This window comes from Pongo abelii, chromosome 2, assembly GCF_028885655.2.
Source record: "Pongo abelii isolate AG06213 chromosome 2, NHGRI_mPonAbe1-v2.0_pri, whole genome shotgun sequence".
NCBI lineage: Eukaryota > Metazoa > Chordata > Mammalia > Primates > Hominidae > Pongo > Pongo abelii.
The window spans coordinates 133,049,525-133,076,156 of NC_085928.1; the positions used below are offsets into that span (position 1 = coordinate 133,049,525).

General features: G+C 36.4%; 1 protein-coding gene across 3 annotated transcripts in view; it reads left to right on the plus strand.

Moving 5' to 3' along the window:
- ZNF385D (zinc finger protein 385D) overlaps positions 1-26,632 on the plus strand; it is a 981,405-nt gene that overhangs the window by 732,144 nt on the left and 222,629 nt on the right. For all 3 annotated transcript variants that reach the window (XM_054552513.2, XM_002814010.6, XM_054552514.2), the window contains one exon: positions 1,421-1,563. In XM_054552513.2, the coding sequence (XP_054408488.1) occupies positions 1,421-1,563 (143 nt within the window). The remainder of the gene's footprint in view (positions 1-1,420; positions 1,564-26,632) is intronic.

The following is a 26,632-nucleotide window of genomic DNA, read 5'->3' on the forward strand; positions in this document are numbered from 1 at the left end:
ATGCTAATATTATTTCAAGAAGGAAGGTAAGACAGTGGGGGAAAATACTGTTTTTCTTAATTTGGCTCCAGCTGATTTTATACCTGGGAGCAGGAGAGCTGATGGTTCTTGTGTATGGTTAATTAAATCCTGTGCTGATGGCTTCTGTTATAGGTACTAAGTCATCTACCTTGTTAGCAGATCCTCCGTGGCCCCATAGGGTTGGATTTATCATTGGGGAATCATTTTCAGAATGTTAATTTTGTGCTCAGGTAACTGATTGAGGGCAAGATGATGTTCTGTGTGCAGTTGGCCAGAGAGTTTGTTGTGAAATTTGTAAAGGCAATTTATACAAGGAGACTCACTCTACTTTGTTTTTAAAAACGAGATGGCAGGCAAGTAAGCGGCACAAGCATGTCTCCTAGAATTCTTTACTGTTAGAGAGAAAAAAATCCCACTGCATTTTGTTTTCCTAATGCTTGCTGGATTCTCACCAGCAGGTTTTTACAGTCTGTTGCTTACCTCTCAGATTAGAAGAATGCTGGCATATTTTAACAGTTTCCTAGGATTCAAACAGCCTTTAATTAACAGCAAATTGATGTTTTGGAATGTTACCAAAATATGGGAGACTGAACACTAAAGATGGGCTTCCATCCTTCCAGCTCCTGAGTGTGGTGGAGTCCTATAACGGGGCAAATGTATGTGCTCTCTTGCAAAAGGCTGGCTACTTACTGGCATGCAAAGGGGATGTCTTTGTTGGCATAATATTCCCACTGCCTGCTCAACAGTGGCCATCTAAATTCCACCTACTCATGACTGGGAGGGAGGCAGGGAGTTGTTGAATACTCAGAGCTGTAGGGGTGCTGAACAGTTCAGACATCGTAGCACCGGTTTTGCTGGTTTTTAATCCTCCAGTTGCTAGAGCAGTAAGGTACAGCTGCCTGAGTTTGAGGTTAAATTTCTTTTATGTGCCAAGTTCATGTCATCTTGCTGCCAGAGTTTTGGATGTGGTAGCAAAGAGCAGTTCTGTAAAATAATCACTCAGACTTAATGCATATTGTGAGTGGTTTAGTTTTCAAAGCGGGATGGGTGCATGATGGAGGGGTTTTCCCTTTGAATTCAGAGATCTTGGTTGCAGATTTGTGACTGACCCAATCTGGAGCTCTAGGCAAGAAAATAAAGACAGGTTGGGGCATTTGAAATGTTGATGTTACTTACATAATCAGATAGTTATAATCAAAGGAAAATGGAGCAGTTCGACTAGCTCCCTCTGCCTAATGGCAAATTTGCTCATTGGCCAGTTCCCAGTTGAGGTCAATAGAGTCCATGTCTTGTTTTTTCCAGTGACCCACAAAGCTGGCCTTTTTGTCTCAAAAGCAACTTTGGTGTTTTTTTCCATGCGTGGTGTCCCTGATTGCTCCCTTTGCTCTGGTCTTCACAGGTGGTACATGCCAGAGTCCTGCTCTCCCGGCCCTTGTCCGTCCACCAGCCCCTCCTTTGCAACCATCGCTGGATATTAAACCATTTCTTCCCTTTCCTCTTGACACTGCAGCTGCAGTCAACCTCTTCCCCAATTTCAATGCGGTAAGTACCTGCCAAATTTGTCTTTGCCTGAGTGGAAGCTATTGGAAAACTAACTTAAAGGCCAGGGTTGGTTTGCCCACTGCCTCCATTTTGCTATATTGTTCATTGCATGGTTTGTCTAGAAGCCATAATGAAGTTAATTGTTTGCCTGGTTAGGCAAAATCCCCAGAACCAGGCTCCTTCAAGGAAAATAAAAAGAGATTTGATCCGATTCGGTCAATCATGAGTTGATGTATCCCCTCTAGTGTCTTCTGGGCAACAGCAACAATTCTATAGCTTTGTAGGCATACATCCATATTGAAACAATGTATTTATTAGAGAGAATATTAGAATTTCAGCAGGTATTTAAAAATTAAAAATGTGTTTCTTCTATCTACTTTAATTTCCAAATCTGTTACATTTTTCGAACTTAATAAATAGGACCTTGACAATGACAGCAGTGATTATGTTTTAAGTATACAGCACTTTCTTCCCACCATTAACTTAAAACAACTCACGGTTCTGGTAGCAAGAGTTTTAGTGTGTGTTACTGTTGCCCAAGTTAACTCTCATATTTCTTTGTTTCTTTGGGCTTTGTCAGTAGCCTCTCAGCAGAGGTTCAATTACTTTCTTGCCTCTATTTTCACTTTTAAGATGTCTTTTTGTAAGTTGGCAGATGCATCATTTTCATCATCATGTGTTTCTTTTTCTGCAATCAGTAAGAGTATTCTTAGGATGAAAATTGAAATAAGGGTTGAAAAGGTTAGAAACAAGTAAGTGACTTTTTTTTTGAATATTATCTATTCAGCCTTCAGATAACAACAGTGGTTATTAAAAGCCAAGTCTGAGCTTGTCAATGACAGGACATGTCAATGACAGGACATGTCAATGACAGGACATGTCAATGCAACCAAAGCAGAAAGGATTAACACGAGCGGTCACTAAATGTCCAGTGATCTAAATAACACAGCTTTCTTGTTGCAATATCTTGTCCTCATGATGGATTTAAATATATATATATATATATATTCGGCCCACAATTAAATAATTCTTCAGGAGATAGCAGTGGGTCTTATTTTCTTTAACAGTACTTTGTCACATGGACTTTGGACATGTCAATGAGTCAGTACAGCTATATGCTAGTCCTTGCTAAAAGACAAGGGAGAATCAAAATGATCCCTTTGCTTTTTGTAGGGAGTGGAATTTTCCATATGAATCTTGTTTTGAAATTGATATTTCATAAATAAAGCAACATAAAGATCACCTTTACAAAACACAGGTTTCTAATCCTAGGTGTTTCATTAAGAGTAGAGGAAACCTTGCTCAGCATCAAATTCCCTTATTCCTAAATGACTACACTGAAGTCCCCTGGATTCCCTTTCCTTGATTTCTTGCCTGCTCTTCTGTTAAGTGGTTTCCTGGCACAGCCTTGTGTCCCAGACACCCAGGGGAATTACCCATCAAGGTGCTTTTCCTGGCCTCTGAGACCACTTGGCATCCCATCACTGCGGTCCCATGTCAGCTTAAGAGCATTTTAGGTAAAATTCCTGGAAGGCCATAAAAGGCTGGATTTAAAACTTTTGATTTGCCTCTTGGGAAATATTAATAACAAAGTGGTTAATTTGACTGACAATGAATATCATTTAACATAAAACAAGGATGAGTGATGTGTTGAGCTACATGATCCTGAGCAAATCTCTTTACCTTCTTTGCTGCTATTTCCTCATCTTTAAAATAAAAGGTATGATAGTCTCTTCATTGGGAGGTTATACCATTCAGAGATTTGTGGGTTTTTTTCATGGGCAAAGGCAGCGTTGTGTGTTGGTCAAGCTGAACTCTGTAGCTACACTAAGTTCAAATCTCAGAACTGCCTGTTACCATCGATAAGACCTTGGATGGGTCACAAAACTCCCATGTGTCATCAAGTCTTCATCCATATAATGGGACTAATAATATAATATGCCTCATAAATCTGTGGTAAGGGTTGTGTGGGTTAATCATTTAGAATGGGGCTTGGTATATAACAAGCACTATTTAAGTGATAAGCAGCATGCTCATAAGCAGCTTGTAAACCCTTCTGATTCTGAATGTGACAGTTCCTTATCTAACTGATTGCAGAAGTTTGACTTGATTCTTTTTCCTCCATCATGGATTTTAACTTGTGCTGATATTTATTCTACTTAAGCCAAGAGGCCCTCTTTTGCTCCAACTATTGCTTTTTCCTTGGTTATTCCCTTCCAGTGATGGTCAAGATATAGCCAGCCAAGGATGAAGTCATTCATTGCTTCCAACTGAAGTGAATTGTTGGAAAGCCCATAATAAGGTAGCTTTTGACTCAGAATTAGGGCACAGAGCATTTCCTTCAGTAACAGTCTGAGTTCTTGATTTTATAGCAGATATGAATCAAAACCCAAAAATTTGGCATGTATAAAACATAATTTTTACTGCCATAAATTGACTTTATTCTCATTCAAGAGAGCCCATTTCATCAGGCTGGAGGGAAATCCACTCTAATTTTGTTTCAGGGTATGCTAAGGTTTTGGACTCCAACAATTATCTAACAGGTTATAAGGCTTTGGTGGGAGACTTTCTCTGATCAAGTTATTTATCCACATAGGCATTCATGAGATGGTCAGCACCTGGCTAGCATGGCCCTTTAGGCACCTGGCTCTCAGCTTTTTCTGTGCCATGCTTAGACACACAAACTTTGCAAGGCAGTCAGCAGTCCCTCCTACCTAGATCCACAATACAGCTATCCCTTCTTTGATGATAAGTGATGAACTCTGCCACCCAACAACTTTTACCCATATGACCTTTATAAAGCAAAGTCCATGATGATCAGAGACTGTCTGCCTGGTGATCAGAGACTATATTCTTCCCCTGAGGATATGAATATGCAATCATCTCTATTTGGGATAGAGTTGGCAGAAACATAAAGGAAAAATTTTAAAATGTATACTTATAAAATGTATAAAAATATAAGTGGATATCTCTGATTATTATCTTCCACAAGAGCATAAACCATGAAGTTTGGGTGTGAATCAGCAAGAATAATGAAACGTCTATAAAAGTAAGCATAGTTAGGAGGGAAAGGAAACAGACGTAGAATCAGAGCTGAGTTATAGGTATAAAATAAGACATTCAATGAGACTATCAGGATCCCTTAGTCTCCTCAAAGCCAACTTTTAAGGAGTCACAACAGAAGCTATTCCCTAGAAACGTATCCCTTGATGTTCTAGCAGCTTTCACACAAAAGATAGCTTTCCTTGAATTCCTCACTTATTTCCCAGCCTGCCCTTTAATCTCTTAAGACATTAGAGTTTCAGTGCTTAAAAATATTCTGATCCCAGTGATCCTGTTCTGAATTTATATTTCTTGAAAGGGAACAGTCATGGGAGTAGATAGATGATGTTTAGGAAAGAAATATTAGAAAGGGGCTTGAGCTTAGTTCATTCAGTCAACTGCTAGTTATTCAGCAGCTGCTAGTTGTTCTGGCATCACTGTGTGCCAGAAACAGTGATAACAGATTATGTTATGACCTCTGCCATGAAAACAATTCAGTTTGTAAAGGTGAAGTTGACAAATGAGGAAATTTTTGTTACTAAAGTGTGTTTATACAGAAAGATGTACAGCATAGAATGTTAGCTTGAGTACAGGAGCAAATGGCTGTATGGTTGTCTTAGTGAGGGTTGGGTGAAAAAAATACAAACTATTCTAGGCATTCGAACAGGAAATAATTTAAGGATTTAGGTGCATACAAGACCATTGGGAGTATTCGACAAACAGGTCAGAGAAGACTGTTGCTAGCTCTCGTTTTTTTCCATTCACTTTCATGGAGTCATGGAGTTGCAGACACAGGACACTCAGTAATCCCAGTTATTTCCATCCAAATTCTGTGAAATACTTCTCTTTAGTGGCGTCTAATATACCTGGGCACTGTTGGCAAGGATCCATGGGCATATAAGCCTCAGGCTTCCAGTCTCTGGGACATAAAGCAGGGGTGGCCCTGGTGCTGAGATGCCAGTGATAGAATGGAAAGCACTATGCAGAATCAGAAAAGCTGAATGTCTCTGTAACTGTGGACAAAGGCTAAATCTATCAGAGCCCCAGTGTCCTGTACAATAAAATAACAAAACAATTTAAAAGCCCAGACTCTTAGGTTTGTTATCAGAGGTATAGTTGGCTTTTAAAATGCTAGAGATTGAAGGAGAATGGCTTGGGCCAGACTTTAGGATGTTGTTCAGAACAGAAGGTAATCATGAAAAAATGGCCACATTTTATGACAGTTTTCTCCTAGGGTCTCACCATTTCCCTTTTATTCTTTATTTCTCTAACATATTTTCTTCATATTCTAACTCATAGTTGTGACAATAAGAAACTTTTAGAATGTCATTGAAAAAGTACTACTTTTGGAGAATGTGTTCATGAGGACTGACTGAGCATGATTCCATGCCCTCATCCCCATGGCTCTATTTCTAGTTGGTATAAAGATTAAATGAGGAAAACTGACTTCCTGTGCCTGCAGATGCCAGATACTCAGTAAATATTTAGTTATTCTGCCTTCTAGGATGTGTACAAGGAAGAGTGAGGAGGTCACATAGAAGTAAAGAGGCAGAAAAAAGAGCAATAAAAGAGGGTAACTGTTTTTGCTTTAGCTAGCTTTCGCTTATGGTTCTTTAACATTAAAAATGTAAATTAGCATAGGAAATTTGACTCTGTGCTGCTCCTCTGTATACTATGATTTTATAAGGAAAGCAAGGAGAAAGAGCAAAGAGAAGAGGTGGGGAAGAGAGGGGGATAAAGAGAGAGAGACAGAGAGAGAGATCAAGTCCTAGCAGCTGACTCCTAGTTTTACAAGGGACCAACTGCTGGAAACTTGAGTGTACTGTGAGGTTGGGTTTTGATCAACAAGTTGAGGAGTTTTATCCATTGGAGGACAGAAAAGTGAAATTAATGTGATTTATAGCAGTGCTTCTCCTATGAAATCACAGGTAATCATGTTAAAAGTACAGATTCTGAATCAAAAGTTCTGGGGAGGGGCCTGAGATTTTGAACACATGTAGGCGGAGGGAGGGGAAGGCAGGAGAAAGATGAAATACATTGAACAATTTTTACACCCCCAAACAGTGGGGTTTTTTAAAATTTATTCAACAGATATTTATTGAATACCTACTATGTGTTAGGCCCTGAGGCTTCAGTAGTGAAACTAGCAAACTAAGTTCTTACAATTATGGAACTTACCTTCTGGTGTTTGTGTGGTGGGGTGTTGGGAAGAGGACAGATGGGGGAAATTTGAATTTTCTATAGGTGCAGCTGTATCTCAAGAATGATCCTCCTGTGGTTATATTTTAGCTTCCAGAAATGCTACGAGCCTTCCTTGTATGACATTGCTCAGGACTCTGGTTACAGCAGCCATTTATTGAATGCTTACTACATACCAGATACCACTTGCATTTCAACTGATTAAAGGCCAACATTTTTCTATGAAATTTTTAAAGTTTTTATGTGTGTCATGATCTCAAAAATGTTGCTGGGGAAAACACATAAATGCGTATTTCATTTATTAATTCATTCAATGATTTCTTCCTTTTACAAACTTTTGAGTCCTACTCAATAATTCTGTATATTGAAAAATGTGACTACTTAAAATAACTGCATTTGAAAGCACCTGTTAAAAACATAACATTAACAAATATAATGAAGGGTATGAGGAGGGAGAAGAGGTAATTTTTTACTGATTCACTTACTAGGCATTTATTAAGCACTGATAATGTGTCTGACTATAGTAGACACTAGAAATATGATGACAATGATAACACTGAGAAAGAAGAAGAGAAGAAGCAGGATAGTGAGGAGGAGGAGAAAAAGGAGAAGAGGGAGGAGGAAAGGCAGAAGCAGGAGGAGGAAGAATTGTTATCTATGAAGTTGACATAGTTGATTAGTACTCCTTTAAACATTCTCTTCTAACAGGTACTAGAAAAACATCTAGATGTTAATAGATTAAACAGTGTACTCTACACTGGCAGGTACTCTCTAGAGTTTGCTTCATTTGTTGAAAATGGGGTGGAGTAGTTAAATCATTCTATAAAGAACTATAATTAAATGCTCAAAGTTCTTTAAAAGTAAATGCTACCTGAGTTCAAAGGAAGGAGAGGTCACTTGGAGGTGGCCAAGGAAAGCTATATGGTAAAGGTTAAGGTTTGCTTTGGAATCTGAGATAAATACCATATGTATATTTTTTATTAAGGTAACCATAGTATAGAACATGAAACATAGCAAAGACTCAAGGCACATTTTTTTGAATGAATGAATAGAGTGGAATAGATAGATATATAGGTAGATAGGTAATAGATATAGATAAATAAAAAGACAGGAAAAACACATAACAGATAATTGATAGAAGAGAAATAGCCATAACATTTGTACCATAAGTGTAATTGATGGAAGTGTGTCAATAAGAAAGAAAAATTCTAAGCACTCACTGTTTTATACATTAGATAACTGACATCCAACAGAAATTATTAATTTAATCACTTATTAGGAAAGAAAAGCAAGCATAGACTCGAGTCATCTCCTTAATTTGCATCTGTAATTTTAAGTTGGCTCGTGTTTGTTTACTCTGGTTAATAAAAGGAGAGTGATGTAAAAATCCCAGTGGTTGCCCAAAGAATGTACTTACAAATCAATTCTTTATAGTAATCATCAACTATTTTGTGTAAGTCCATAAAGGCTGACATAGTGATAAAATATTGGTGAGGTATTTTAGGACTCTAAGACAGCATTAAGTATGCTTAACATACAGAGATTATTCTAGAACTTTAGCTTAGATGTACACTTATAATATTACAGATAAAAATACGGAACCCAAGACAGAAAATTTCATGTTTTTATTATCTTTGGATATATACCCTTCAGAAGCTTTGTTTCCTTCATCTTTAAAATGGAATTGGCACAGTTTGTCTTCTTTCCTTTAAAAAATGATTCTCTCTTCTCTGGCTCTGTATTTTATTACCTGCTCCAGCTATGGAAGTGCCTTCTATCCCTCAGCCAGTGATAGAAACAGTGGTTAGGCACACTTCCATTTGTTTTGTTCAAAGAGATATTAATTCAGTTTACACATTAATAACTGTTCTTACTAAGTTTATACAACTTCTGCTGCCACTAAAATAGGTAAGCAGCAAGGGAGAAATTTTAAGTAAAAAAAAAAAGCCTGTCTTTCTTAGACACAAGTGGTAGATAAGTGGAAACTTTTCAGGTGAAAAATGCCATCGTAAATACAGTATTGATTGCTAACTTCCTTGTCCTTTGAAGACAGATGTAGCAGATTGCTCTCTAGTTCTGTTCATTAACTGTGTCATATTTGTATAACAGAAACTTCTTAAGAAACATCTGCTTATGAAGTCTTCTTTCATTATACATTTCACACTGAAGCAGATATCTAAGCATGTTTGCTGAGTCCTGTAGCTTTCTGCAAAATGGAAAGTTTGTCAAAGTCAAATGTACTTACTATAGTGACCTTGAAGCACAAAATGACTTCACTATACACTATTCAGACTTAGAAACCAAAGGCTAAACAAATGCACAATGCATGAATATTTTTCTTATTTAATCCTTGTTTACTCTTTGAATAGGTAGCGCATTCTCCTCTGATTCAAAATCTAAAGAGAATGAAACAATTTCCTGACTGCTCTTCCCCTGCAACTTAGTTCTCTCTTAAATGGCAAGCAATGTGGTAAATGGCTTTTGTATCTATCCTTCCAAAGATATTTGATTTATGCGTATGTTAATTGTTCTTCTCATTAAAGATCGAGGCATAATACACATTACACACACACACACACATATCTATATATTTATATATAGATATCCTTTACATAGTCAACCTAATCATAATGAGATGAGGCTTTACAAGTAATATATTTGACCTGTTTCCTACTGTGAGTTTCTTACTAACTGGGATTTTGGGTAAATAAGAGGACCCAAATAAGAAAATATTGAAGTTTACACCTCATTTTGTGATCCAGTAGCTCTTTTGGAGACCTCTACTCCACACTTAGACATAGACATGTTAAAATGAAAGAACATTTTAGAGTTAATTTTTTTCTTCAACATGCTTATTTTACAGGTAAGCAAGCCTAGACTTATTGAGTGATGTCCAGTTTCATGGCTAGCAAATGGCAAAACTAAGAGAAAACTGGGACTCCTGATATCTACTTCTCATGGAGATCCTAAACATTGAATAATAGTATTATGGGTTGAATTGTGTCCCTCAAATTTTCATATGTTGAAGCCATTACTCCTAGTGAATTAGAACGTGATCTTAATTGGAAATAGGGTCACTGAAGATGTAATTACTTCAGATGAGATCATTAGAGTGGGCCCTAATTCATTATGACTGGTGTCCTTATAAAAAAGAGGAAATTTGTGCACAAAGACTTGCACTGAAGGAAAATAAAGTGAAGAGATTCAGGGAGAATGTCATCTACAACCAAGGAGACAGACATGGAACAGATCCTTCCCTAACAATCTTCAGAAGAAACCAACCCTGCTGACACCTTGATCTTGGATTTCTAGCCTCCAGAACCATGAGACAATACATGTGTGTTGTTGAAACCACCCAGTCTATGGTATTATTATGACAACCCTTAACAGGAAAAGGATATTTAGAGCCATCTGATCTGCCTACCCACACTTGCTGGAATCTCTTCTGCAGTGTTCCTGACAACTGGTAATCCAGCTTCCTACCTGACTACATCCAGTGAAAGTATATAAGCCTACATGTGGGGTGAGAGACTATATCGTGGGTCATCTACATACAGTTGTAAGAGTAAGGAAGTTCTCTATTTGGAGCTAGTTTAGCGCCCCCTACCCTGTAACTCTTATGAACCAAGGAAGTAAATACACGATATATTGCCTTTTTTTAATAGGAAAAAGAAATGTAGTGATCATCAACTAACTGACAAAGACTGTAGGGAAAATATTTTTATACCCATTATTTTTAAAATCTAATTTTATAAGAGCCTTGCATATTGCAGTTTATCTAAATGATACAGATAAGGAAGCTGAACTGAGAGAGAAAATTATTTTCCCCAAATCATACAAATGGTAAATCACTGAATCGTGGCTAGATTTCAGATTCCTTGATCCAAGTCCAGCACAATTTGTTTTCAACATAGCTAGATGACTCTTGTCTGCAAATGGTTGTAATTTATTAAATCAGCTATATAAGCCTTGGTATACTTTAATAGCTAATTAACTTAACTTAATAATTTGGTATACCTCAAGGGACTTGACTGAGAAAGCAAAATATTTCCTGAATGAGAGTCTGGCTGTGATTGAATGACTATAAAAAAGAGCATCTAGGACATCAGTTGACAGTAAAGATGCTGTCTAATGTCACTGGCACATGTATTTTTGCTGTATATGGCAATCATTGTCAGGGGAATAAATAACTTTAAATGGTAATAAATTAAAAAATACATTGCTATTTCAGTAACAATTTAGGCTTTGTAAAACTCAATATTCTTTTATACTATAGGGCATACATAAGAAAAAGCAACAACACTAAACTTTGAATCTAAAAGATTTGAGTTCTATGTTTAATACCTTACAGCCTAAGGCAAAAACATGGAGTCTGCATTTTCTCATCTGTGAAACTAGAATAATCATATTGACCTTCTAGGAGTGAGTAAAGGTGTTGAAGGTTAGGAGAAACACAGAAATTGCAGGAATTGAGGAAGCCTATTGAACCAGAGTCTCTGGTGTTGAAGCCTTAATAAGCATTTTTTTTTTTTTTTTTTGCACTTCCCCAAGGTGATTTCTTTGCCCTTTAAGTGTTGAGAGTCACTGTATTCTACCCCATGGCCAAAATTAGTGGGAAAATCCATTTTCACAACTAAGTACAGATGAAAGAATAACTTTCTCAGACTATCACTTGAGTGAAGTTGCCTCTTCCACATCTCCCTCCCGCCAACACAAATGTAAAGAACAATTACTCTTAGTAAAAGGAATGAGAACTTTTTGCCAGCAAGTATATTTGTTTCATGACTCAGTGCTTCTCAAAGTGTGGTACACAGACCCATTCTGATCTGAGAACTGTTTAATGGAAATTGAGAGTGAGCATTTAGAGGTGTTTATAGCAACTTAACAGAGCAATTTTACATCTGTGAAAACCAATCAAGAATTATGGCTATATTTTGTAAGTCTATTTCATTTTATTTTTTCTGATAACTCATTTTTATTGTATTTTATAAAAGTATTGGTCTATGACTGATAGGGGTAGTGCTGGTCCTTCAGCAAAGATTGTTGAGAAGCACTGCTCTGTTATATGTTTAGGATTTCATGGTTCCATTTACATGTAGAAAAGGAAGGGGAGTTTGAAGCAGTTATTTAGGTAATTCATATAACGTATGGTTGAGAGCCACAAGTACATTGTTACTGAAATTCCTTTAGCTCTATGTAATTTCTCTTATCCTGAAGAGGTGTGAAAATGTCAGATGGTTCTCTCTTGAAGCTCACAAATCAAGACAGTAGTAGAGTAAAAGTAAAATAACTTGCATTTTGACTTTCTTTGAAGTATAACCTCTTATTCCACATTTTATCTTGAGTTTGGGCAAATATTAAAATGATAAAATTAGTGGTTAATTCTTGAACTTCTTTCCCTGAATACTCTAAAATGAAATTTATTTCAAGGACCTGTGAAAGAATTTTAAGGGACTAAAATAAAAAATAGGTATATTAAGTGACTATATATAGAGATAAGAAACTTTATTTTTTAATTTCTATATTCAAGTTTTTTTTTAATGGAAGGTAAAAGAAATGACAGTCCAGTTGTACAACAGATTGGGGCATTTTAAAGCAATTTCTTTAAAGAAATCACATAGAAAAATAATCAGTTTTATCAAAACATCTTTATGCTCTTTAGAACATCTGTACATATGTACCATGTTAATGTTTCTGTGACTTTTACCACAAAATTTGTTGCAAAGCAACAGTTTTTGCCTTCCCAAAAACCTGTGATATAAGACAGATAACCAGTGTTTTCTGCCACTTTTTAACATATATAGAATTTATGTACTCAGATAGATGGAGCTTTTGGAGCTCTATAAAGAAAATGCCTCTTTTTTCCGGATAATTCTACTTCCTTTTTTTAGGTAAAAAAAATCATTAAATACATATTTGATTTTTAGAATCACCTTAATTAATTATGCTACCTATGAGGTGCTATTGACAGAATCTGGTTTTAAGAGCCTTGTTTGGAATGAGGCAGATAAATAATTATTTTGAGCTTCAAGTTTGTTTTTAATTTTACTTACCTAAAATCATAGTGAAAATTTTATAATTTTGGAGAGAAAAAACATACATATATTGTGTATATATACCTGTGTATATGTATACATATGTTTATGCACGTATGCAAGCTCCTTACTGTGGCTCATGGTTTAAAATACTGAGTGCAGGTATGTAGAGAAACTCTTTCTTACATACGTGTATCAGGAGACTTGGTTCAAAAATGTTCATTTTTGTTTTTAGTAGCAAAAAAATAAAAAACAATATAAACAATGGGAAACTGATATACTTCATTTTTACATATATAGACATATATATATACACATATATATACACATGTTAAGATCTAATTATAAAATATACCTTAAGAGACAACTGGAATGAAAGAATTATTTTTACACAGAAATATCACAAAAGCTCAGTGCTGCTGGGGGAAGAAACACCAGTTGCAAAATGTAGTAGAATATATGTGTATTCTATGTGTATATGAATATACACATAGAACATATACACATGAATATATGTGTATATGTATACACATAAATATATGTGTATGTGTGTGTATTTTTAAATCACATGCCAGTGAGAAAGAGAAAGCAGGAGAGAGAGAGGGAGATTGAAATTAATTTACAACACATGACAACATAGACTGGGAGACCACACAAGTCCTTATTTGCAGGTGGTTCTGAGGAGTGAGTGACAATGGAATAGGTAAGGAAAAAACAAGGAAACTTCCAGATCTCTGTAATGTTCAAATTTTGTTATTTAAAAAAAAGAAATATCTGAACAAAAATGAAGACATGTTAATACTCAGGTGATCAGTACATTGTTATTTAGTATATCATCTATATAGCTGTTGTATTTTAGAAAGCTTTTCAAATTTTATAAGCAGCAAATATCTTCAGCAAAATATTAATACTTTATTGCAATATTTGCTACCTATAATATATCATTAGTTTGGGATCCAGCCAATATAAATACTTAAATGTGACAGCTTCAGACACTTGTCTGTATTATCTGACATGACATGAGAGGCATATCTAACATGCCCCAGGTCTGTGGTCTTTATGTTACAGTTATAATTTGGTTTGTTCAAAAGCCTTATAGTAGAACTATATAACATCCAGGTAGAAAGGTTGATGCATTGATTCTTATAACTTTCTACTATGTAGAAGTGACTGAAAAGTCAATCAGAAAATGTGTTTATGAAGCTTGGCAACCTACTCCTGAAATTCAATTTAAATTTACCTATTAAAGACATTATAATTTACTTTAAACATTTATACATTCAGTGAAGGTAAAAGAGATTAGTAAAATTTCTGGTGTTTATTAATTGCTGCTTATATGAGTATCAATTCTAATGGAATCTGATTGAGATGATGTTCTAACTTGCATCAAGTTTCAGAGTAGGGATGGTATTTTAGAGTCTTGGACAAATTAACATTACCCTTCTAGCACTGCCCTTTAATTATTCCTCAGAAGTGGTCGATTTTATTTACACTTTCTTAAAAGAAGTTGACCTAGCTTGCAAAATTTAAAATGTCAATTTGATGCCTAATTTTTTATAGAAAGGTCTTTATTTTTCAAGAAATTGCTCTAGTTTTTAGATAAGCACTGGGCTCTGAGTATTAGGAAGATTTTGCTTTTAGAAGCAAGGGTCATTAATCCCGCTGTATCTGTCATAGAACTCCTGAATGAGGTTAAGAAGTTCCATTTAAATTTAAAATTGGCAGAACAGACTTGTCTGTACATTTAACTTGCTATATAAATGGCATTATTCTAATAGTTTTCACAATGACTTTGAGAAACCATTCTCCACCACCATCACTATCAAAAAGAAAAAAAAAAAAGAGAAAGAAAAAAAAAATTCCAGATTGCTGTGCCTACTAGCCAAAATAGAACCATTCTTTCCACACAATACAATTTAGTGATCACAGACATACTCTATGGTAGATCTGATAAATATGTTCCATTTTAGCTGAATGAAAATAATTAACCTGAGTCAGAACATAAATGAGATAATATTTTACATGCTCTTAGCTTTAGAGTTTTTCTTCACCTTTTTTTTTTTTTTTTGAGATGGAGTCTCGCTCTGTCGCCCAGGCTGGAGTGCAGTGGCGCCATCTCGGCTCACTGCAAGCTCCACCTCCCAGGTTCACGCCATTCTCCTGCCTCAGCCTCCCAAGTAGCTGGGACTACAGGCACCCGCCACCACGCCCAGCTAATTTTTTTTTTGTATTTTTAGTAGAGATGGGGTTTCACCGTGTTAGCCATGATGGTCTCGATCTCCTGACCTCAGGATCCACCCGCCTCGGCCTCCCAAAGTGCTGGGATTACAGGCGTGAGCCACCGCGCCTGGCCCTTTTTTCTTTTTTTAAGACTTCAAATTGTTAGGATAATTGCAAGGTCCTGAAAATCATATTTCTGGCAAAAATAAAAGCTAACATACTCCTTAAAAAGGAAAACAATCCATATTAACAACAGCAAAAAACGTCCAATCAGTTAACTCTCAGTTTAGGTGTTGCTTAATAACTTCCACTCTATTTAAGGCCAGATACACTGGTCTCAGAAACTGTTAGTCCAAAACGATGAGGAAAATCTCAATGCCTGTGTTAAACTCATTGATTTCTAACTTCATTAGAAAGTGTTGAGAATCTGTGAGAGGTGAGCATGTAGAATTGGAGAGCTCACATTACTCTTAAAATTCCTTTGAAAACATGATACATTATATATGTTATTTTAAATTGCATATCATTTGCTGATGCCTTTGAGCTCTTCAGAGGATTTCTAAAAATTTTGTTTTAAAAAATAATAAATGTTTAAAATTTCTTTAAAATAAATTTAAAGAAAATTCTTGGCTAATAAAAAATAAATGCATGTAGATATTGCTTTCTCATCTATGTATCATGTTGCCTGTATTTAATTGGTTTAGATGGTCTTTACAGTAATTGGCAGGGAGAGGGGAAATTAGCTTTACTTTTATTACAGCCAAGTAAGCTAAAAGAGCAACTTGAAGAAAAAAATACTCACTACAGGAGCAAAGAGAAATATTCCAAATTCAATTTTGGTTCCTGAAATTATTTTGGAGATTTAAAGTTGACAAACAGATGAACTTTGTTTATATTTAATATGCAATTCTGTAGTTTCATGGAAATGTTTTATTACATATGTAATTCTTCATATTGTGCTTTTACGCTGGTCACCTTTTCCATATCTTCAGTTTTTGAAATACTAGGATTCCAGGATACCTGCCTTCCTTTCACATCTTTGAATCTTCCTGCCATCTTTAATGTTTGTAATTTTTTTTTCTATATTCACTATTTGTTTCCATTTCTAGTTATTGATCTGCTTCAATAGAAGCTATTTTCTTTCTTCCTTGCATGTGTTAGGTGGTCTGCAGCCATGATATTGAACTGACACTTGCAATCATTAAAATATGTGTGGAATGTTGTGGAATAAATGAAGAATAAAGCTTATAATTTATAAAGAGACAGGCAAAAGAAACCAATACATTTTAAATAATTTAAGTAGTAAATTCAGTACTACCAATTTGGCAGATTGATTCTCTTTAGTGAACTGGCTCTTACTTGGACAAAGTTAAAGAATTGGAAAAAAATAAATTCTAGCCTATCCTTTTGTTTTTTAGCTGACTTGCATTTGTGATAAAAGAATTATATACGGTTTTGCATTCAATATAAACTCATTAAATTTGGTGCTTTGAGCTATTTAAAACTTTCAATGAAAGAGACTGAAGCTTTAAATATCTTCTGGGTCTGAAGAGTTGCTTTGCCAGGATTTCTTCTTGTATAAATGAAAACAAACTCTTATAAAATGGCTTTCATTATATTCTTACTGTTTGTTAGTGTCACTCTTGGTAAGATTCTTGATGTGGCTGGACAACCTTTCCTGGGCAAAATTTAGCAAATTTCCATGATGTCATCCTGCTAAATAGTTCCTGGGGACATGAATCTATGATGACTCCCCTCTTAATCCTCCAAGAGTACACTGTGTCCATGTTATCTCAGAAACTTCAGTGTGGACTCTTTTTCTTCTAAAACATCATCCTTATTTGCCTTCCAGCCTTGTATCGCCCACAGCTAAGTAGCATATGTGCACATACTTTTAAGTTATAAAAAAAATATAATGTCATATATGCTATTATTGTTATGGTATAGAGCAGTGCTTCTGAATGTCAGTACGCAATTAAATCAGATTATGTACTTCTAAAAAAGCCACAGGTAAAGCTGACAATGCCTGTCCACAGACCACATATTGAGTATCAAGATGGTAGTGCTTAAGACCATGGGTTTTGGAATCACAGAGTACTAGGTTTGTATTGTAGATTTACCACTTACTAGATATATAATGTAGGGAAAGTTACTTGGTCTCCCTGTGCCTCAGTTTTCTCACATGTAAAATGGAGATAATACTACTATGGCTAGAAAGATTCCAAAGTGGGGAAAATACTACTAAGTGCGTCTCAGGTTATGTGCGGACTAAATGAAATATCACTCCGTATCTTATCTGTTGGAACACACCTAGCCTTAGTAATACTGTACTTGTCTTGGGTAGTTGTGAGGGTGGCAATGATGATTGCTCTTTTCTTTTTTCTTAGCAGAGGTTTTCCAATTCTATTCCAATTCACACTCTTCAAATTTGATGAATTCCTATTATGGGATATTTTAAGCAAGTAATCATAAGAGATTCTTATAGAATCATACAGAGATTTTAATTGGTAATTGTTCCTTTTTCCAGTTGTTATCAATGTTTATAAAAACTAAAACTACAGAGAAGATTGTGATTCTCCCATCTTTCTTCCCCTCTTGATTTGTGCAAGAAGCAATTTGCGTAGCAGTTCTGTAAGAACTGCCTACATGTCCTAGCACTCTATACAGCCTGTATTAGTCAGTTTTTACACTGCTATAAAGAAATACCTGAGACTGGGTAACATAAAGAAAAGAGGTTTAATTGACTCTCAGTTCCACATGGCTGGGGGAGGCCTCAGGAAACCCACAATCATGGCGGAAGGTGAAGAGGAAGCAAAGATCTTCTTCACATGGCAGCAGGAGAGAGAAGAGCAAGCAGGGGAAATGCAAGGTGCTTATACAATCATCAGATCACATGAGAACTCACTATCACAAGAACAGTATGGGGGAAACCCGCCCCTCATGATCCAATCAATTCCCACTGGGTCTCTCCCTTGACACGTGCGGATTATTGGGATTACAATTCGAGATGAGATTTGGGTGGGGACACAGCCAAACCATATTAGCCCAAGCCCAAGCCTTTCTGGAATCTCACACTCCCTCAGGTTGTTCTTTGCATGCAAAACATCCTCATAAATGAGATTAAATGAGGTGTTCTCTAGATATGTCAAGTCTTAATAAGAAAAACTGCTTTAAAATAAATTTTAATAAAGCATCTTAAGTAATATTTTAATCAGTTGAAGTTTATACCATTTTTCTTAATAGCATTCATATGAAAAAAGATCAATGATTATTTTATTCTGCTAAGTCTATAAAACTGGTAATAGATGACATATAATATTATAGCACATAAAATCTACAGTTAAATGTAGGCAGTTGTTAACCTGGTTTTTAAAGCTACATTTGAAATGAAAAGTGATGTGCTTTAAGAAATTATTTGATTATACCAGTCAGGAATATAAAGGGAGAAACATATTTTACCACTACAATTAATTCTTTGGGTAAAATAAACAGACTTACGTGAAAGTAGAATGAAATCATTATTTTAGGGATTCAACTGTGGTATCAGTATTACATAATTAGCTATATTACTGGAGATTCTTCAGATACAAGTGCTCTGAAAAATAAGCATGGGTTAGTTGTGTTAATTGTAGTATGTAAATGGAAGGAAGGAGACAGCTTGAGTGAGAAAGAAGCAAGGAAAGAAAAAGGGAGTGAGGAAGGGAGAGAAGGAAAAGAGAGGGAGAGAAGAAGGAAGAATGGTAGAAAGGAAGGAAGGGAGAGGGGGAGGGAGGGAGGAAGGAAGAAGGGAAGGAAGGAAGGATGGATTAATTAATTCACTACTGCCATATTTGAATATTTTGCCAAAGAAATGTAGATCTGGAATAATTTACAATAAGACAACAAGGAAACTCTCATATGAGATTTTGTTTTGTTTGTTTTTGTTACATATTATTTAGGCAATTCCTTTAAAATACTAGTACTTAGAAAATAACTATACTTTACTTAAAAGCCAAATCAGAATTTGCGTAATGAGAGTTACTCTGAACATTTGGATTGTCTGTAAATATAATATTAAAAATCCTAAATCAGTCCGTATTTGCTGTTTTCCTTGCCACTGTTTTGTTTATCAATAAGAAACTAGATATGCCATTAAGAAATTAGCTACCAATTATAAAGATCACTGGCAGCTTAGAATAAATGAGGGAGTAGCGAATAACTTTGGACTGGTCCTCAATTCTGTCTGGCCTTGATTTCAGTGAGCCTTAGCATCAGACAGAGAGGGGCTGGGTAGGACTGCCATTACAAGTAGCAACCCAGGACTTTCCATTGCTTTCTATTTGTGACCGAATGTATGAAAGCTGTAGGCCCAGAATGCAGGTTTAATACATTTGCAGATGACATAAGGAAGGAAAGTAAATGGAAGGGTCTATACAGGCCTCTGATGGTTGAGAAGTGAAGAAAGGCCTGTTTCTTTGTTTCTAACTGCCTCTGAAGTAAATGGAGACTGAAGAGTTGTCAAGATTATCAGAGTTTATCTAGGTCTGACATATATCCAAAATTCACTATTTGTTAGGTGGTCAATACATAATAGACACTCAGTATTTGCTGAATTAGTTTCAGTTACTACTGAAAATAGTCTGTGGTTAATAGTTAGTTTTTGAATTTGTAACTTACCTTTGAAGATAAAGATCTGGGTTCCTATCCAAGCATTGCCCTTGGGAGCTGTGGCTCTCAGTCCACTTACTTCACCTTTCTCAGCGTCTCACTGTGAAGTCAGATTAATAGTGTGCAGCACTGTTGTAAGCTCTCTGTAGATTACTGTGAGATGTACATACAGTAATAAGCACAATCACAAATAAGCAGGTCCATAAGTATGACAGTTTCCTCTCCCCTTCATTTACTTAACCATAATCAAAACCATGATTGCATATACTTACATGGCCTGTTTTGACACCCTAAAAATTATATATCTCTCTTCCTTAACTTTTAAAAAGAAAAATAGTTTTTAAAAATTTGCCTGAGGTTTTCTTTCTTTAAAAAAAAATTATTTGACACTTTGGCCTCAGCATCCACATTCTTTTTAGGTATTTTCTCATTCCCTGTAAATGAGGACTGAGCTTCTTTGAACGAGCTTTTTACACAATGCTCATTTAAACTCCGTTCTTGGAATTTGCTGCATTTTGAGGTAGAAGACAAATTTGAAATTCATCTATATTGAAGTATAAACTAACCAAGTACAAACCATTCCTGGTGAAAATGTAGTTATTCTCTATACATAATGCTGAACATGGACCTAAAAAAAGGTCAACTTAAAAAAGACCCAGAACTGTGACTTAGCAATGAGGGAGAAAAAGTATCTAGTTGGATGAAGTCATACTACCTTAGTCCAGTTGTCCTTTTTTGATTCTTTCCTTCCTCCACACAGGGACTGTTGGCAGGAAACTTGGCTGACAGTGAGCCATGGTGACTGCTTTGGAAGTAGGTGGAGACTGCAGGGAACTTTAGCTTTTCCAGAAACTCAGAGCTCACAAAAAAACATCTGTAGAAGTTGTACCAACTAGCTAATTTAACAACTCTATTTTTCTCAAATTCCCAGCCCAGCTTTAAATCTCACAATTTGGATTGCCAATGGATTCAGCGGTTTACCATTTATTTCTAAGCCTTGCTCTCATCCTCAAAATGGAGGCTGTACATTAGGAATAATATTCCTGAGGCTTCTCTGTTCATTTATTTACCTTTTCCTTTTCTGGTAATTGCAAATGCAGTTAAGATCCCCCTTGAACTCTTTAGGAGAGTTCAAGACTAAAGGAGTCAGTAGCTTAAACTAGTGTCTGCAAATGTGTAGGTTGTGGAGGTCTTAACTGCCTTCTGACTTCCCAGGCATCTTCCCACCCTGAGTCCCAGCTGCTAGTGTGATCTCACTGCCTTGTGCCACCCCCTCTCAACAACTGTTTATTTTATCAGTGACTCTAACAACCTTGGCTGCAATTTGATTTCGACAACTGTTAACTGATTAGTGTGAATTTGCCAGTACAGCTTTGCCAATTCCGGTACTGCCGGTGGGCAAAAGAACCTGATATAGTATATGATTTTGAAATCATAAAACTTTCTCAGGGACCGTTGAATCAAACATATACTGAGTTTTCTGATTTAGAAGACTTCAAGGTCATTTGGCTCTCGTTGCCCACTTATTATCCAAGTTAGCTTTGTTGTTTGTAGACATGGGAATTTTGCTTCTTCTCAGATAGTACTTTTATTTTGTGTAGTCAGAAAAGCAATCAGTTTTGAGTGCCATCTATTAACTAGGCAGATAAACTAGGCACTGTGCTGGGCATTTCATCTAGGTGCTGATCGGAACACAATTTTTATTTTAAAAAAGTTGTTGCAGTCACTTTTACACAATAATGTGGCTTGTTTCATCTCAGAGAAGTGTGATTCCTGTGTGATGTAGTATAAATTTTAATCCAGGAGGTGCATATGCAGGAAATTTACTTTTTTTTCTTCAAACGAAACAATTTCTATTTTGAACCTCCATTGTATGTATTGTAAAGATACAATTTTAATTGCGTTCAGTGTTTCTTGGAATATACAGCAGGTACTCAAATGACATCATTTACTTCAACATTGTCTTGTTATAAAATTGAAGAGAAAAAATGTCATTTCTTGGCCAGGGCCACTGCGTGGAGTTTGCATTTCTCCCATGTCTGCGTGGGTTTTCTCTGGGTACTCTGGTTTCCTCCCACATCCCAAAGATGTTCACATGAGGTTAACTGGCATGCCTACCTGGTCTCAGTGTGAGTGAGTGTAACTGTGTGTGAGCCTACATTCTGTGATGGAATGGTGTCCTATGCAAGGTGGGCTCCTGCCTTGCACCCTGAGCTGTGGGGAGAGTCTCTAGCCACCTGTGACCCTGAGCTGGAATAACTGGGTAAATAATTATCTTGCTTTCATTAATCTTTCTTAAATGTGTATATAGCTCATGTTTATTTTAATGTTGAATATCAGAAATGTTTTGGTCTTTATGTAGAAGTTTGGTGATGTTTTTGTAATCAGAAATATGCCATAGAAACATAACTTGTTTATATAAATTAGCCTGTAGTAAAATTAGTTCGCTGCCTGTTGTTCTGCTTAAAGTTGCAGTTTCCAAGAACTCATTGACAACATTCAGTGAAGAGTTACTATACCTAAATCTTGGGTGCTTTAAAAATGTCAAGGGGCAGGAGACATCCTGTTCTTTGTCCTTTTCTGTTTGTATTCGCAAGAGCTGGGAAGCACTCAGAGTCTATCCCACATGATTTTTGGTTGTCCAGCAACATAAGTTGCTATTGTTGCTCTTTGTTCTAAACCAGCACTGTCCAATAGAACTTCCTGCAGTTTTGGAAATGTCCTGTATCAGTACTGTTCAAATGGGAAGCCACTAGCAACATGTGGCTAGTATTGGACACCACAGTTCTAAACCACAGGGTCTCTGCAGATCACCTCACTTTCAGCCATTTCTACACATCATTAAGTGTTTTGAAATATATTCAGTCATTCCTCCCGTGACACTAAATATCTGGAACACTGAAAGGGCTCTCTAAGGCAATAATAGTGTCAATGCTACTCTGAGGTGCATGAGAATTCATTCTACTGAACTCCCTGTCACAGGAGCATTCTGGGATTCTGTGAGATTGACTCAGACTCATTTGCTTAGATCCCCCCTACCTCTCATGCAGACATATATTTCTCTTTTGAACTATGGCGGACACAAGGAAACTAGGTATTTGCTGTTTCACCAGCCCTTCCTGGTGTTAGGGTAGAGTGAAGATAGAGGATACAGCTGGAACAGGTTTCCTTTTGTCTATTTTCTCCAAAAATCACATGGTTATCCTGTCATTCTGCTACTCACCTTCTTATTTAACAACTAATGCTAGCTTTTTATCTTCTCCTCTGTTTCCTCTCTTCTTCACCCCAAGGATTGGTGTTTTCCTTTGAACTGAGAAAATTAGCTCTTACATGAGCATGCATTTCTCTCAATCTGTCTTTTTATGATGGAGGTTTTATACACTGTGGCTTAATTGCCCAGCTCTTACAATTCCAAACATTGGCTTTTTAAAATAAAATACATTTTTTTCTGCTTTCTTTTTTTGTGATAAAATAGATATAAAATTTACCATTTTAACCGTTTTTAAATGTACCATTTTAAATGTAAGTATATTTACATTGTGCATTCGTCACTGCCATCTGTCTTCAGAAATTTTTCATCTTCCAAAATTGAAATTTTGCATTCATCATTTCTCCCTCCCCCGAGACCTTGGCAACCATCATTCTTCTTTTCATCTCAATGAATTTGACTACTATAGGTACGAGGTATAAATGGAATTATATAGTGTTTGTCCTTTTGTGTCTGGCTTATTTTACTTAGTATAATGTCCTTAAGGTTCATCCATGTTGTGGCATGTGTCAAAATTTCTTTCATTTTAAAGACTTAATAATATTCCATTGTATGCACAGTATAAACCACATTTTGTTCGTCCATTCATACATTTGGGTCATTTATACTTTTTTGGCTGTTGTGAATAATCCTTTTATAAACATTTGTGTGCAAACATATGTCTGAGTCACCACTTTCAATACTGTTAAGTATATACTCAGAAGTCTCTGCTTTCTCTTAATTAGTTAATGTTGCTGACTGAATGTGGGTAGGGTAAAAATACTTCAAGGAGCATCTTGACCTATAAAAGATATATTATGTCATGCTATGGAAGGAGATTGCATAAAAGGAGAGCTGAGGCTGGGTGTGGTGGCTCACACCTGTAATCCCAGTGAAGTGGCAGTGTTTGTCTGGAGTGATACTCAAGGTTTGTTGTCTCAAGGAAATCAAGGACATGGACACACAAAGAGTGAGGTTAAGAGCGAAGGTTTAATAGGCTAAATAAAGAGAAGAACTTTCTCTGCTGCAGAGAAAGGGGTCTTGGAGAAATGGGTTGCCGGTTCTGCGATGGAATGCAAAGGGTTTTATGGATGAGTTTGAGGAAGCAGTGTCTGATTTACATATAGCACAAAAGATTGGTTGGACTAGGTGTGTCATTTGCATAAAGCACAAAACACTGGTTAAGGCTAGGTGTGCCATTTGCATAGGGTGCGAAAATCTGGCCACCACACCCTGATCTTTTATTATGCAGATGAGTTTTCTGCCTGGCCAGTGCCATATTGCCTGTTTCTTTACTGTACACGTGGTGACAAAGAAAAGGGAAGAAGGAGCCTCAATGTTGGACATGCCTTGCCTTCAGGTAGTCCTTTTCTATTGGTGCAGCTGCTGGCATTCCCCCATGCAAGCTTCCAGCTTGCTTATTTATGTTTGTGGCTTGATATTTTAGCATGCCCTTAGTTAGAAAAGAAATGATTTGGGGGCTGCTTTTTGTTAAAAGGGAAAGTCCGCCAAGGACTCTTTTACACTCACTATCTGTCTAAATAATTTCTTTGTCTCTCCTGTGTCAACAGCACTTTGGGAGGCCAAGGCAGGCAGATCACTTGAGCTCAGGAGTTCAAGATCAACCTGGGCAACATGGCAAAACCCCATCTCTATATTAAAAAAAAAAAAAAAAAAGCTGACTTGTTTTGCATAGTAAAGTGATATAAATTTTACATTGTCCAGTCATAGAGAGTTGGTGATATGTGTTAATAGAGAGAATGGAGAGATGTAATAATGGTATAACAAGAAAAAGCAGCCTGCGTTACACAGCAAGGGGACCAGACAATAGAGGAATATAACCTCTGAAATTCCCAGTGATGAGACATTAATAATAATAAATAATAATTTTTCTTCCTCATTGGTTTTCTCCCCCACATACCTCTCCCCTCCCCCTCCTCTGCTCACTCCCTCCCTTTTCCTTCTCCTCCTCCTATTCCTCCTGCTCCTCTTCTTCTTCACCAACTTGTCTTGTACTGTACTTCACTCCTCATATTAAAATTTGCTCTAGGTACTCCTTAACACTCAACTAAACCCAAGAGCACTAGGAAAATGGAAGGCAGGGAGTGATTTCCAGTGTTGATGAAAGTGGACTAATGAGAAAGGATGCTCACCACAGGAACTTGTGAGGAAATAGTTACAGCAAGAACACATCAGGAAAACCATAACTCTACTTCCAGCCTTTACGATATTGCTGAGAATTTGGGACATTCTACTACATAAAGGTGGACATCCAGACAGTCTTTGTTATGAATATGTGTTCTGATTTGATGACTTAGGGCATCTAGACTCTAACAGTGACCATTTTCATACCATCCCACTCCTTCATATACCTCTGAGTAGGCAAAGCTGTGGGTTCTCACATGTGCAGTCACACACACGAAAGAATACACTTACAAAACATTCTAGGTCATTGTTATAGTTAGTTAATTGGTAGCTCCCTATCACTAGAGGTACTTTCACCTTCAGTAGACATTGTGTTTCTCAGTGCCTGGAAAAATTATAATAAATTTGGAAAATAGTAAGTGTCTTAGCTCTGGCTTCTATAACAAAATACCATAGAATGCGTGGTTTAAACACCAGTCATTTATCACAGTTCTGGAGGCTTAAAAGCCTAAGGTTAAGGTGCCAGCAGATTCTGTGTTTGGCAAGGGAATTCCTCCTGGCTTGTAGATGATCATCTCCTCATTGTATTCTCACATGAGAGAGGATTCTCCAGTATCTTTGTCCTTATAAGGGCACTAATCCTGTCATGCGGGCTCCATCCTCCTGATTGCCTCTAAACCTAATTACTTCCCAAAGGTCTCATCTCTTAGTACCATAACATTGGAAGTTAGGGCTTCATCATACGAATCTGGGGCAGACAAACTTCAGTCCATAACAGTAAGCATCTGAGTTTCTAGCATGGTGACTCAGATTTTTCCATTATTTGGAGATAGACCTTAAGAGCATGGTTTGTGTGGAACGGGATGTATTTTCACACTTTTCTTTAGTCACTATCATGGCTCAATCAAAAAGTGGAAAAAAGCCAGGGAACCAAAGAACAAGGCCCAATTTCCACCATGTTAATGGCAGTATAACATGTGAATTAGAAAGCTTGCAAGGACCAGTTCTAGATCTGTGAAACTCTCACAGCAGAGTGGAGTTCAGGCTTCTTTATTTCTCAAAGACTTGGAAAAAAAAAGAATAAGTGAAAACTTTCAATAAAGAAAGAAAGCATTCTGATTTTAAAATTGAAAATAATTTAAGGCTAACAATTTAAATTTTTAAAAGCTTAAAGTGCTGGAAAAGAAGAATAACCCAGAAAGATCATTTAAAAGCCTAGAAGTGTCTTTGGATTGTTTGTTATATAATAAAACTATGTCTGAAATGTTTGGTCTCAATTTTCTTTTTTCTGGACTACAATAGTATGGTAAAGGAATTTCTCCTCAGCATACTCACATGGTGAACATTTTTAAAATAAAAAATCTATAACTATTATATATAATTAGACTTTAATCAAAATTGCTTAAAGCAGGAAATGTTTATAACACAATTGGTTTTTATGTGAACAATATAGAGAATTTCATTAAAATGAGACTATCGTGCATAAGCAGTGTTAGGATGGTCAAATATTAATATTCGTGGTGGTATAAGGCAG